We start from the raw sequence: 14,802 nt of genomic DNA, 5'->3' as shown, positions 1-14,802 counted from the left end.
AGGAAAGGGAAAGCAGACGCTTACAATTAATGGTGGAATTTAGGGAAGAGGCAGAACGAGAGCTCCGTTTCTTGACCAGGTCGTACACGGCCAGACAGTACGGGGAGGGTGATAGACCCGGTAAACTACTAGCACACCTTCTCTGTCCCCCCCCCCTCTAACTCCTACATCACTGAACTTAGGGGGCAGGCGGGAGCCATGGTACACACCACACCGGAGATCTGTGCCACTTTTCTATCCTACTACACCGGGCTTTACGCCTCCACCTTGACTGATGATGATACTGAGAGAGGGGATTATTTGAATGAGATAGCCATGGTGTTCTTGGACAAATGGATGATTGATTTTTTGGCAGACCCCATAACAGCGGGCAGTGTAGAGGAGGCAATAGACTATGAAAAGCTCGTCGGCACCGGGACTGGATGGGCTCTCGGCAGATTTCTATAAGGCTTACAAGAACCTGCTGGTTCCCCAGTTGATGGAGATGTACGCAGAGGTGCTCGAAACTGGATGCCTACCCCCCACGCTGAGAGAGGCGGTCATTGTACTGTTGCCTAAGCCGGGCAAAGACACCACGCTCTGCGAATCCTATCGCCCACTGTCCCTACTCAATCTTGATTATAAGATCCTAGCAAAGGTTCTTGCCATACTCCTCTAGCTTTTGATGGAAAATATAGTCTCACCTGCCCAGTCGGGCTTTATCACTCACCGCTCCACGTCCCTCAACCTCCGCTCCCTGTTTTCTGTCCTGCACCGGGTGGAACCTGGCACTCCGGCAGCCGCGATACTATTGGACGCCGAAAAGGCGTTTGACTCATTAGAATGGCCCTTTCTGATGTCAGTGATGCGCCGAATGGGTATCCCAGAGTGCTTGGTCAACACAGTTGAATTGTTGTACACTCTACCTGTTGCCCGACTCCGCCTCAATGGTACCATTACTGCCCAATTCCGATTGGAACGTGGCACGAGGCAGGGCTGCCCTCTCTCCCCCCTATTATACATTCTACCGATGGACCCATTGGTTCGACACTTCCAGGAGATGCACTTACATCGCGGCCTCCAATTCCGTACGGGTCGGCTTCTCGTCTCGCTGTATGCGGACGATACCATCCTCTAGGTTAGGCACCCGCAAGTCAACTTGGAGCCATTACTCCTGGAAATCACCCACTTTGGGAAATGTTCTGGCCTTCGCATTAACTGGCACAAGTCGGTCATATTCCCGCTTACAACCAGCACAGGCGAATGGCCCAGCTCCTTTCCTCTTCAATGGTGCCGTGAGTCTGAAGTACCTAGGGATCCATATACATTTGGAGACGGAATCCATTCTCAGATTGAATTACAGCACTGCACTGGCGGCCCTAGAGGGACAGATTGAGAGGTGGAATAGACTCCCATTATCCATGGCTGGCCGCGTCGCTATCATCAAAATGGTAGTCTTACCTAGGTTTCTATACTTGTTCAACAATATTCCCATACCCCTCACCAAGATTTTCTTCACACAGCTCCGCTCTTTGCTCCTGTCGCTGGTATGGCGAAACAAGACCCCAAGGGTGGCATGGCATGTTCTAACCCTCCCGTCTGAGCGACGTGGACTGGGCGTCCCTGACTTATCTTTACTTTCTTGTTGCACATTGCTCATACGCCTACCCATGGTTTCACCCTGACGCCAGGATTCCGTACTTGAAGCCAGAGGCCGATTTGGTGTTGACGGGTTCATTATCCACTACACTGCCGTCGGGCTTCCCAAGAGATCCAACTGACATCCAAACGGTGTTGTCTACGTGCTGGGCGTGGGGGAGGCTGTGCCGCCTGGTCGCCCTTCCACAACTGTATTCTCCGGCCCTACCACTGCCGAATGGCACTTGGCTCCCGATAACTGGGGAAACGGTGGTGCGTCACACGATGTCCAAATTCCACATAGCTATGATCGGGGATTAATTCCCGGAAGGGCACGCCTTTACATTGACTGAGGATCACAGATTTACTGAAAGGACATTCATGGATTCGTTTGTCCTTACCAAGTTATGCTCCTTACTGCGCGCTTCCTTTTCGCCGTTCCCCCTCCCCCCCCGAGGAGATGACACCCCTCACTTTCATCATCCAGCATCCATCGAATGCGCACCTGGTCTCCAAGCTGTACCGGATGTGCTACGATCTCCTTCCCTCTCGAGATCAAGTGGTACGTGCTGCCTGGGAGGCTGACTAAGGATGTTCTATCTCGGATGACCAGTGGCTATGGTGCTGCAGGGCAACCAAAAACGTTTCACTTAATAGCAAACACAGACTTTTACATTTCAAGTTTCTACGTAGGCTGTACTTTACGCTGGCGCGACTTCACAGGATAGACTCATCACGTCCACACACCTGTCCCAAATGCAGCGGCCAATTTGCAGATTTCGCCCACCTCTCATGGACCTGTCCTAAACTGCATGACTATTGGTCCCAGATACACACGACACTTGGCAACATGCTCCACCTAACACTGGCCCCAATACCGGAAATTGCTCTGCTGGGCTATGTTGCGGACTTCCCGAAGGCAGTACGCAGGCTAGGGGCTCTGGGCTTTTTACTTGCCAAACGTGAAGTTGCGCTGAGATGGTGCGATCGGCGTCCTCCCCTTCACAACTCCTGGCTTCGGAGCATGGCACACTGCAACCTAAACAGCACTGAATACTCTGAAATGGTCCCCTCCACATCACGGCCGGTCGACATCTGGGGTCCATACCGTACATATATAGCAAGCACCATTGGAGGTACTCAGGATACACAAGCTCCCGGGAGGGCCCCGGAGGGTATTGGCTGAGGGATGGGAGTCTGCCCGATGGATGAACACCGGTTGGATGTGCACTTGCCTTTACGCCCCTTCCCCCCTTCTTGGTTGGGCCCCTCCTTGTCTGGTGAAGTTCCCTACATATGTGCACGATTGATGGCGTTGAGTGGATGTGCGGTCCTGAGTGACCACGGTAGACATTGCCCCCTGACGGTGGTTTTCATTCCTGTATTGGTCGAGCACTTGAAGTAGGACTGAGATATGATACCATTGACGAATGTGACTGCAGTGACACCTTATGCACCATCATGCCATATTGCATTTGTTTGATTTTGTTTATTTGGTATTTCTTTTTGAAAAATGTTCCTACATTATACGCATATTTCTTCATGATATTCTAGACACAAAAGGTTCAACTGTGCCAGCGGGCTAATTTCGTATTGCACTCGGTGCACTCTGAGACATGTACACTAATGCTGAACGCCACCGGGCCTCCGGGTTGTCGGTACCATGGCTGTGTTATCCCATCACGCACCTGATCAATGCCCATACTTAAATGCTGCCGGCCCCAGGGTTGTAGGTGAAACAGCTGTGTACCGTGTGAAACTTGCAATAAACAGTTGAACACCCAAAAAAAAAAAAAAAAAAAAAAAATGACGCATTGATTTGTCCCACATTCTGTACCTGTGCTGCTTTGTGTGTGTGTGTGTGTTTTTAATGTAATTAGCCTATTTGAGATAAATCTTTTTCGTTGTGATCATTAGCATTGGTTCCGTTATATAGAGGTTTGCGAATTGTTTGACATCCACCTGAAAGAGACAAACCAATGTCTTTTAATATTTATTTATTTGTAGTATTTATATAGCGCAGACCCAGCCACACGGGCAACAGAGCGTTTTACATATAACTGGAAAGAGAACTGTTTACTATCTCTCTGCTGAACTTTAAATGAGAAGGCTCCACTGAATAGGCAGTTAGTCTTCCACATCATGTAAGTGGATATCATTTCACTTGCTTTTGAGTGGCTCCTGTAGTATCTTTCACAAGGATAGTTTCAAAGCATCACACATGGGCAATAAGCTCGGTCGAGCCACCCATACAATAATAATTCATCATTACTTCTGTCTTTGAAGAGTCTGGCTGAACGATGTTATTGCAGTTCAATATTCAAACACTATGCCATGACAAGCTTGTGCGATGGCTACATATTTTTTGATTTCTTATTGCAAGCATATGCAGCACAAGCATTGGCATAGCCAATAGGTCTCGCCTTTGGGACCTTTTATGTGGACTACTGTTAACATGTAGGCAGTAGCGCTCGTGAAAAGCACAGCGCTCTAAAAACAAGGATTTGCAGTGCAATAGGTCTCACATTAACACGAGTTTGAGCTATTGGCATTGTAAATGACAATGCCTTTTATCTATGTTTCGCTTTGTAAAACATAAATAAAAGGCATTGTCATTTACAATGCCAATAGCTCAAACTTGCGTGAATGCGAGACCTATTGCATTGCAAATGCTTTTTATTCAAGCCAGTGCATGTCAGAGATTTGTGACATGCACTGGCACGTGGAAGGGGGGGCCAGGTTTGCCATGAAATAAATCCCTTAATTTGTGGAATGAGACTTTGGGAATGGTTGTGTAAGAAAACTAAATGCATGGGCCAAGTGCCAGAATGGGAGGAAGGAAGGGCTCTTTGTTTATAAATAACGAAAATCAAGTGTAGATTTGTGGCATGCTGGAAGAAAACCAGCATGGAAACAGAAAAGGGACATCACCCTTTTTGAAAGACACAAAGGCTTTGGGCTGAGAAAAACTATGCAGAACAGATGGTACAGGGGCAGTTCACAGGGTCTATGAGTGTTTTTTGACAAGGGTTCAAACCCCAGCTGGGGAAAATCGATTTTTAAATTATGTTTTTTTTAATTTAATCCAGATGGAAGATATATCTTAAAAATATTCCACTAGCACTTAAGGGGGTTTATAACACAATTATACCTCAAACAACATAGACACAAAATGTGGCATACTTTGGCATATGTCATGGCATATGCCACATGCCAGACTTGGGCTCCAACCCCTTCTCGGCAGGAGCCGCCAGCTCGAGATGCTTCCAGTGACAGCCAAGAGCAGTAAATAATTTGTCTGTGAGAATGTCTTTTGCAGTAAATCGCAATACTTTGCTTGCCATCCTTCAAAGAAAGAGGTAAAGAAACCCAGCCTTCTTAGAAGAGGGGAGGGGATAGTCTCCCTTGCCGGTTGTTTGAAGCGAGTGAGAAGTGAATGCAGAGCTGGATGCTCAGCAGCTCAGAATCAAGCAGCGGCATCAAGATGGTGCGCGGTGCAGCTAAGCTATCAAATGAAACGCTTACCCAAGTCGAATTACTGTACACTAGTCATTCAGGATTACAAATTAGTAGGGAACGGCCATAGGCCTGGTCCCGCGTTTTCCTGCTCCTGAACAGGAATATCCTCCCACCCGCCCTCAATCAGGCATACCCCTGTCTTCTGCTTTCTTGCTATTTTCTTGCTAAAATACCATTTTATTTTCTGCTTCTCGCACTGCGATAAAGCAGTGAGGCGGTGCTCCTCCGCCCTAACAGAGGAGTCGCCCCTGTGTATAAGAAACTTTTTCCTATAGGACAGGACCCTTTCGATCAGACACCTTTTAATATCCAAGACAGGATAACAATCAAGTAATGCAAAAACTGAGTTCCTTCTGGTCTACCTCATTCAGTGCTCTACCAAACGCAAACCAGGCTAGACAACATGCGCGATTATTAACTCTCTATTGTCAAAATATCTAAGGCATGCATATAGAAAAACATGTCCGAATTGTTATAATCACAAATTCCTAAGCTAAAGGTGTGCTGTATCAAATCAGATTCTTCAGAGGGACTAAATGGTTTATAACGGAGTGCAATATTAACTGTGTGTGATAGTGTCTGCACTACTGCCAGGTACCCCAATTGGCTTCTCCGAACGGTGTCCATTATGTCGCTGTAAGGTTAGTGTAGGGCATGACATGGCCTAACACTAACCCTATCCATTGAAGACCTCTTAGTTAATCTGGCCTGCATGGTACACAAACGCTTCTCGAATACTCATTACAAGGCTCATGAATTCATCTCAGATTATTTACATTCCTTTCAGAGTTGAACATCTTCAAGAAAAATATGTACACTCAAACGAGCCTTCTCGGTGAGTACTTCAGTGCTTCCAATATACAGATATCCATCCTCTCAGCAATCAAAACCAAACCATCCCAGGGGGGAATGTATAGAAAGGATCTGTAAAACATGTTTTAAAGCTTTACAACCTTTGATTACAAATACTGCAGTTCTTTTGTTTGCATGTGCCCTAAACCTCTCCATACAACAATGTCTCCTAAGTATCTTCCTTTAACTTGTATTCTAAATATTTCCTTGATATTGCTACACGGTGTCCCAAGTAATCAATGTGCCTAAACATCTTTGCTATTTTCTATCTTTTGTATTTTCTTTTTTTGCATTTGAAATCACTGTGTCGTGCATTACACCCTACATAACCTAACAAAAATACATAAAGATAACAAAAACATCAAATGCTTCCCTTCCATCATGGAACTCTATCTATACCATAGTGGCTCAACCAACTCAGGGTTTCATATCGATGTGAACTAATGAAAGATATTAACTGGACATGCTAGAAAGGTGCATTATGAAGTAGGCTGTATGGTTCCAATAAGTGCTTTTAGACCGTAGACAAAGAAGCAGTGGCAATGCAAATATGTCCAGCTTATTAATGTGCCTTTTGTGTCATTGATAGGTTTAGGCACACAATAAGTCATCATACATGCACTCTCACTCATCTTTGCACTTCTGCATGTATGTATTCATCCATCAACTCATTCTTGCATTCATCTTCTGACAAAACTGTGGCAAAAGACACAAAGATTCAACAGGCTATGCACAATGTAAACAAGAAAAAGACAAAACCTACAGTAAAAGGGGGTCAGAACTTGAGAGTAGAAAGGTGACTGACAGGACCTTTCATTTTATTTGTGGTATCAGAGCTCAAAGTAGTAAGGAGTCACAATACAGAGTAGGAAGAGAGTCCTGATGCTAAAGAGAGCAAGAACCACCCCGGTGCCAGACCAACAACCGCCCCGGGCCAGACCAACAACCACCCCTGGGCCAGACCAACAACCGCCCCTGGGCCAGACCCACAACCACCCCCAGGCCAGCAAAGAACTGCCCCTGGGCCATACAAAGAACTGCCCCTGGGCCATACAAAGAACTGCCCCTGGGCCAGACAAAGAACCGTCAAAGCCCAGACAAAGAATTGTCAAAGCTCAGATGAAGAAAAGTTGCAGCAAAACAGGAAAGTCAGAGCACGGAACAAACATATAAAGAATTTAAGAAGCAAAGGTAAGAAACAGAATGTAAGACAAAGTTATCAATTTTACTAAGTGAAAAGTAACATAAGGCACCCAAATTGCAACGGACAATAGGAGGAAGATTACACTATCCAGACCATAAAGCCCCCTAACGATATGATAAAGAGTATCCTGGTTTCAATGTGTATAGTTCTTTCTTCCTTTTAAACGATAAAATACAAATGATAGTTCATATTCAAAGATTTGGTAAAGGAAAGAGTTTTGGCAAAACATGCGCATTCAGCCAGGGCATTAAAGCAGTGTTGCATTGCAAACAATGACGATCACAGACAAGGAGTCCTAGAGGGTCCATGTATTCCAAGTTCAGGAATAAGCTGGAGTAAGCTAATACATATTCTACATAACACCAACACAGGGGCTAAGATGTTTGGAGGTTCTCCATTCCAAAAACACATCGCATTATACCATTGTTCCCACACAAAGACCTGTCAACCATTATGGCACATGCAGCCAGCCTGATGATCCCTTCTCTCCTGGGGATAGTTCAGTTGTTCCGTATGCCACTCAGCCCACAATGTTTTCCCTCCCACAGCCAACTTGGGAATATTTGTGATCCTGTTGGTTATATTGGCACTCAATACAGAGTAGGTTTACACATTTCCAGCCAACAGATGCAGCACTGATAGCCTGAGCCACTTCTGATAACACACATTTGCCACTTCTGGGCAAAGCTCCTCCCATTAGGCTGGCCATAGACAGAAGAGACAAACTCATTGACTGTAAATGTAAATTGATACTTGGACTGAGGACAAGAGAGCTTTTTAGATAATGTTCTAGAAAGGAAATGAGCCACACAATTGTAAATACAGCAAAAGGACTATGAAAATGCTTTAATATATATCATTAACTAATATAAATCTATTCTGTGATAATTCATGCACAACACTGAATATAAAGAAAAGATTTATTTCAAATAAAACATTTTAATTATGGATCCTTCTCCCCCCACCGCTACTTTTTGCAGTAATGTAATTTTAACAAGCCAGTGTCAGAGAATGGGTTCAATTTTTATTCATATATTTATTCAAGGCAAGCATAGCCTCACATCTACCTTTATAGGCCTTCTTTCATATTTATGGTCTAACTACAGCAATGTAAGCTGCACCTCAACAATAACCATGAATTACCATATTGAACTTCAAACCATAAAGACAATAGGAAAGTGAGACATTATCTTTTGATGTCCACAGTATCTATTCACAAATATTTAACAATGGGATTGCAGAATTATGGAGCATTTCCATTGCATGCCATCACGCCAGAATATTCTAATGCAACAGCGGTGTTAAGAGACAACTTCTGTCAAATAACATCATGTACTTCTGGCTCCCAGACTTGCCAGTCGTCGTGTTTTGAAAAGAAAACTTGGATACTCAGGGCTGCCATTACTTTGTAACATTTCACCAAGTTAGATGACTTTCAGTGGTTATGCCGAATGGTTTATTTATGTGGGGATTTTCAGAGGCTACATTTTGATAGCCTTTCCTTTCAAGTTGTACTAGACCTTACAAGTAATTGGAGTATTAGTTGAGAGAAGGATGAGAACCCACCTGAAATATTATTTGCATACTAATCACAGTCCTCGTCAGGGTGAACTACTGTCACTAAATAAACCTATGCTTATCCCTCTGGTAGCTTGACACAAAGCAGTCAAGCTGATCTTAGAGGCAATGTATAAAATATATGTGCAGTCCTCAAACAGTAATAAAGTGAGAACACAATGAAAGAACAGTCCCAAGCCAATTTAGAAAAATAAAGTACATTTTTTAACATATAATACACCAAAATGACAAAAATCCAATACATAGAACCAGCAGTGTGGATTAGTTACGTTTGAATTAAAAATAGCACTTAGCGCTAACTAGGGCGTCCTGGTCAACAAAGGTGGGGAAGCTTTGAACGGTCAAAGTCTGAAGTTCATGCCCAGGAAGGCCTTGACATTGATCAGCTTGAGCGCATCAGTCTTGGTGAAGCCTTCTACATTTAGTCTTAGAAAAGTCAGATCTCCTTCAGAGGTGTGAAACCGCAAAATGAGTCAGACTGTTGATTCTACATCTCTATCACTGATCTTAAAGTTTGTGAACTGACAGCGTAAACTCCAACACCATCCAAGGGTCATGGACCTCTGGGGGCACTACTTGGGGCACAAGATGGATGCCACCAGATGCCATCAGCAAGGTCCAGGTAAGGTCTAGTTTATGATGGTCAGCTAGGCAGCTTCCGGAAAAGGCATTTGGAAGCTTGTTGTATCCCCGTAGCTCAAACAGGAGGCTAGTAAACTGTCCCTTGGAGTCACTTCTGGGGTCCTGGTTTCAAGGCAAGCATATCCAGCCTTCCTTCAGGTTTTAGATAGAAGGGTGCTCCTCCTTCTCTCTTCAAAGGTCTAAGAGTGTTATGAGGAGTGGTCTTTGGTGTCCATTTGTATTCCCAATGCCAGCCTGTGGGTGAAGGGCAAAACTTTGTCCACCCCATAAATCAGTTTTGGTCAGTTGCCCAACCCCATTAGGTTTAGTGGCAGCTGGACTAGAGAGACAAAGGGGGGGCAGTCCTCAGTGTGAGCTTCGACCACCAGTGACAAGGTAGGCATCCTTTAAATGTCAGGAAAGGGCTAGGCAGAGCTCCTAGGTCATCTTTCCTCTGACCCTTTATCCACTGTATGGGAGCAATATACATCTCACAACAGGGAAGCTATCCGGGGTGAGGTGATAGGTGGACACTGACAGGAAAGGCTTTTGGTTCTAGGCAGGAGAACAACAACTTCATAAAAGTGTTATTTCTAAAATAGTAATACAAATGTAACAACTATTAAATTGGATTATATATTACTGTTAAAATGAGTCATTGAAACATTTTTGTAGTTGCTCCCAAACTGAAATTAAAAGCAAAAGGAAAAAATGATGGAGGGAATGCTGAACAAAGCAAACATTTACCCAGTCACAAAGATCAGGGTTTAAGCCCTCGTTCTTTTTCTCACCATGCCACCCCAGTTTGGACCCAGCCAAATGCAAATCAGTGCCTTATGGGAACAGTCCAGCCCGAACTGCCAAGCTAGGTCTTTCCTGGAGCATACACCAGCATCCTGGGACCGGTTTCTGAGCATCACCCCTCATCAACCAGGCTAGCTTGAATCCAGTGACACCGTGAGCACTATGGGACCCATGTCTGGGCATACCCAAACTGAAATTAGGCATTATAGTTGTAACAATGTAACCCAGTGTTTTCCTATAGGAGAGAGCCAGCCTTGTAGCACTGAAAGTCTTTGTTGGGTTTTACTGCCGGTATATGCAAGGCATTAAATATACATGTCCTACTTTTTAGATACCATGAACCTTGTCTACAGCATTTAGGCCCTACTGCAGGAGGTACGTATAGGCAGTAAAAAAGGAAGGTGTAGGCCTGGCAAAATGTTTGTTTGGGAAGGTTGAAAGGGCAGTTTAAAGCTGCACACCGAGGCCTCAGGACAGGTCTCGAGAGATGCTTAGTAGTGCTAGTTTAGTAGGTGGAATAATAAGTGCTGCAGCCCACTAGCAACATTAATTGATATGCCCTGGGTACATGTTGAACCATATACCAGGGACTAATAAGTAAATTAAATGTGCCAATTAGGTATATGCCAATGTAACATTTTTGAAAGGGAAGGCACAAGCACTTTAGCCCTGGTTAGCAGAAAAAAAGGGTCCAGTAACAGAAGGGGTGACCCTGCAGTAATGTCAACTTTCCAACTACCCTCACGTACGAGTTGTAATTCCTGCTGGGAGCAACTGAACAAGTACAAAGGACTGAAGTGAAAAGCATGTCTCTTGCTCCTGATACTCACCAGAGTCAGAATTCCTGAAGGCGATTCAGCTTTTATTTTCCTGGGATTTACCAAGTAAATCCAGCACCACACCGTTCACTGCCAGGGATAAGTGACAATTTGGAATTATATTTTCAGTGGGGACGCTATACTAAACATAGGACTAGCCTTCTCTTTGTTAGTCTAAAGTGCTGCCACCAGTGAGTTCCTCCCAATACCTCCAGTATATCGGAGTATATGCTACAAGACACCTTATACAATTGAGAGGGTGGTTATACCAATTCCAAAACCACAGGGTAGACGGAGTTCTCAGATATTCCGCCCTCAGCCAGTAGATACATCCCTGTCCATTCACCAGGGCGATAACATGGTAGAAATGACAATCCAGCAGGGAAACTAGCCATTGGTATTGTTATACCAACCCACCGAAACAACACAGAGATATCACGTGGCCTAACGGTTAGTACCCGGTCGACCTCGGAGCTGGGAGACCAGGTTTGAGTCTCGGCAAGGACACTTAACATTCTGTGATTTCGGGCAAATCACTTAATCTTCACGTGCCTAACAAAAATAAATGTGTCTGTCTGTAATGGAACTGGTGCTCATGTAAAGTGCTCCGATTCCTTCGTGTCTAGTTTGCGCTATATAAAACTCCACAACCTCCCCCCCTCCAAAAAACAGGATTAGTTTCTGCATGCCCGGTCTCTCCTGGTCAACACTGCTCAAAGGATTACAATGCCATCTTCCCAGTCCGCTTGTTTCTTCTGAAATCGGTGTCTGGCACCATTCTTAGCCACTCCATTTGTACTCTAATCAACAATTATCCCAATAACATTGGTGATAGGAAAGGAGATCATAACTCACTTTAGAAAATATGGACATGGGGTGCTTTTAAAAGATGCTTGATATGGGCGTTAACAGTGCCACATCATTCCCAAACTCCTCTGGGGATGGGAACACTAGATAAAATTATCGTTTAGCTTTGAGCTGTATGGCACTGACAGCATCCCTACCCCGTGTGATATAGTAGACCTCGACATTAATCTCAGAGCACCAAGCAAAAGCACATCGCTAGCATCATTACTCATGTATATACATTAGTTTCTGTGGGTCAGGTGAATAGCACCAAGCATGCCTGAATTAGTTATCTGGCCTGTTTTCTAAAACATGCCATTAGAAATCAGAAGGATTTTAAGAAATATTTGGGGATCAGTAACACGCCTAACTAATATACTTAATTTTAAGGAGAATGCTAAAGCTCAAGCCATGCCAGCTGTGCAGAAATAGCATAGAATATCCCATCACTCCCTACCTTATTAATGTTGCAAACAGTGCATCAAAATATGGCGCAAGAACATTTCTTTTTTCTTCTTCTAGACTTAAAAAACTTGTAAACAAGTACAATACGGGAAATATTTATGAATACTGCATCAAACAAACAATAAAAGCAGATGGTGAGAACAGAGATAATTTAAAACCTTTACCGGATGCCGACATTCAGTCTGACGCAGCACTTCCTCGTCAAATTCGAGAAATTCTTCCGATTCATCTGCACCTCCTTGGCTTACCCAGGAGACTGTTCGTTCAGCAACCTCCTAAGAGACAGAAAACACTTCCACATTAGTACTTTCAAATTAACTTTGTGCAATTATACACAATTAACTTATGCTAGGATGCACATTAGCGAGGTAAATAGGGATTGTATACATCCGTATTTGCTACAGTACCATGCAGAGGCCATATAGATTTAACTAAGGCATGCACATATGGCCACAATGGCAAGCCAATGGAATTCATTGGTGGCTACTTCAAGTCTAGAAAGGTCTATATGTGGTATATGACATAACTCAACGGGCGCACCATTCTGACTGATACATTTTAACATGATGTTCCATTATAACTGTACATAGCAGAATCAAGATGCCTTACAAGTCATACGATACTGAGGAGCAGCTTTCTCTTAACACACTTCTCAGGAGGAGGCTGGGCGGGGAAGTTTTTCTCTGCAGTCTTCTGTGGAACCGGTTGGGATGAGAAGATATCGCTGAACCGCCATTTTTACTATTGAGTCAATAGCTATGGTCTTCCTTGACTGTCTTCCTCGTCACAGTCTTGAAGGGTTGAGCTGCTGCTCTTTACGACACAGATCCTTATCTATACAAAAAAACATTCTATTGTTCCCGCCTAACACTGGTGTGCTGATGACACCAGTCACATGACATTTAAAGAAGAGGCCATACAAGGAGAACTTCTTGTTTCCTTTACGGTCACGTCAGCTTTGATTGAAGCTTTTAGGTTAGTTTAATTACTTCAGCGTCCTCCAGTCCCCATCCCATTCATTACTTGTGAGGTGTAATAGCTCTAGAGACAGAAAAAAAGAACTGGAAAGATGCTTTAAGGTGACTCACCATAGGCGGTAGCCTAGAATGGTATACCCTATCCAGCATTTCTTCTATTCATTTTTTTCAGTCTCTCTAAAATGAGGACAACGGGATTCGAAAAAAGAAAAATGGAATCTACACTTTCCTGGGGGTTGTCTCTTCTTGAACTAGGTGCCCTGGGTAGGTTACTGCATATGGATGAGGAGCATTCAGATGACTGAACCATGGACGAGAGTGGTCCTCGTTCTCAGCTCATGAGCAGAAATGACGGCTTCCCTGCCCAGTATGATCAAGGAGAGGAGTATTTGAGGTCGCTTTTTCAGGTAGGTCCACAAAGCGAAATTTTCTCTTACGGATATTAGCAAGTTAATATTGCGTTCTTGCTGGATACTGGAGTTTGCCATGGGAAAGCATTACCGTAAGAGGAGGCAAGCTGTATTCTCCTGTAGAGAGTTCTCTTCTTCTCTTCTCCCTAAGCGTGCTAAGGGGGTGATAGGATGTTCACCGTTGCTGGCTGATTCGAGAAACTTTGTAGGAGCTTAATGTCGCCAAAGCTCCTGCCAGGCTTGGTTAGGAGGAAGTATCTGCTGATGTGTCCTCATCTTCAGATGAGGAGCTTCCAGCATCAGTAGAGGAAGGATAATTCTATCAGCAAAGTCTTGCTCTCTGAACTCCTAGCTCATGCTAAGCAAAATATAGGTTTTCAGGATGGCAAGACCCCCGAGACCCCTTCTTTGGGTCTCTTACTGCAGTTTCAGCATACTGCAAAGTTGGATTTCTCTGTGCACCTGGATATTATGGGAGTTTTGCACAGGGAGTGGTAGTATTCAGATAGGATTATGATGCCTCGCTTCATGTCTAAACTATATCCCATTACTGACAGGGAGAAGGTATTGCCTGATTCAGTGACTAGAGACAAAACAGACAAGGGGGATTCATCTTTGAAAGTGGACTCCAAGGCTCATCTGGTGTGGAGTGCTGGTATCTACAGTTCTTAGATCTCCCAGTCATTGATTTCTGACTTTAAACAACTCTGAGTGTTGTTCTTTGCTTGAGGGGATTGAGCAGCAAGTAGAGTACGTGAGACATTATTTCTGATGTTGTCATGGCAATGGCGCAGTTAGCTGGAGCTTCCATTGCGGCAACCTGGTTTTGAAGGATTGGTACACAGACTCTGGTCAGAAATCCTTCGCTCCGTTTGCCATTTGAGGATCCCTATCTGCTTGGGGAAGAACTGGATTTCAAGATGTATAAGCTTAAAGGGGAAGAAACACTCCATCTTCATTTAAACAGCCTTCTTTCCTTCGTCTGGCTAAATCTTTCTCAGTGTGTCAGCCCACTTGGCATCAGTTTTCAGGCCAGCAGGGATCCATTTGACCCAGGAAGAGCTAGGAGAAGAAACCAAAGTCACCAAGGA

General features: G+C 44.2%; 1 protein-coding gene across 1 annotated transcript in view; it reads right to left on the bottom strand.

Moving 5' to 3' along the window:
- Positions 1 to 14,802, bottom strand: part of LOC144826413 (lamin-B3-like) — a 484,608-nt gene that overhangs the window by 85,964 nt on the left and 383,842 nt on the right. The window contains exon 10 of the mRNA XM_078684729.1: positions 12,489 to 12,599. Coding sequence (XP_078540855.1) covers positions 12,489 to 12,599 — 111 coding nt within the window. The remainder of the gene's footprint in view (positions 1 to 12,488; positions 12,600 to 14,802) is intronic.

The sequence above is a fragment of the Lissotriton helveticus genome, chromosome 3_2 (assembly GCF_964261635.1).
Source record: "Lissotriton helveticus chromosome 3_2, aLisHel1.1, whole genome shotgun sequence".
Taxonomy (NCBI): domain Eukaryota; kingdom Metazoa; phylum Chordata; class Amphibia; order Caudata; family Salamandridae; genus Lissotriton; species Lissotriton helveticus.
The sequence above is the reverse complement of the archived record's forward strand: the minus strand, read 5'-3'. Positions and strand labels throughout refer to the sequence as shown.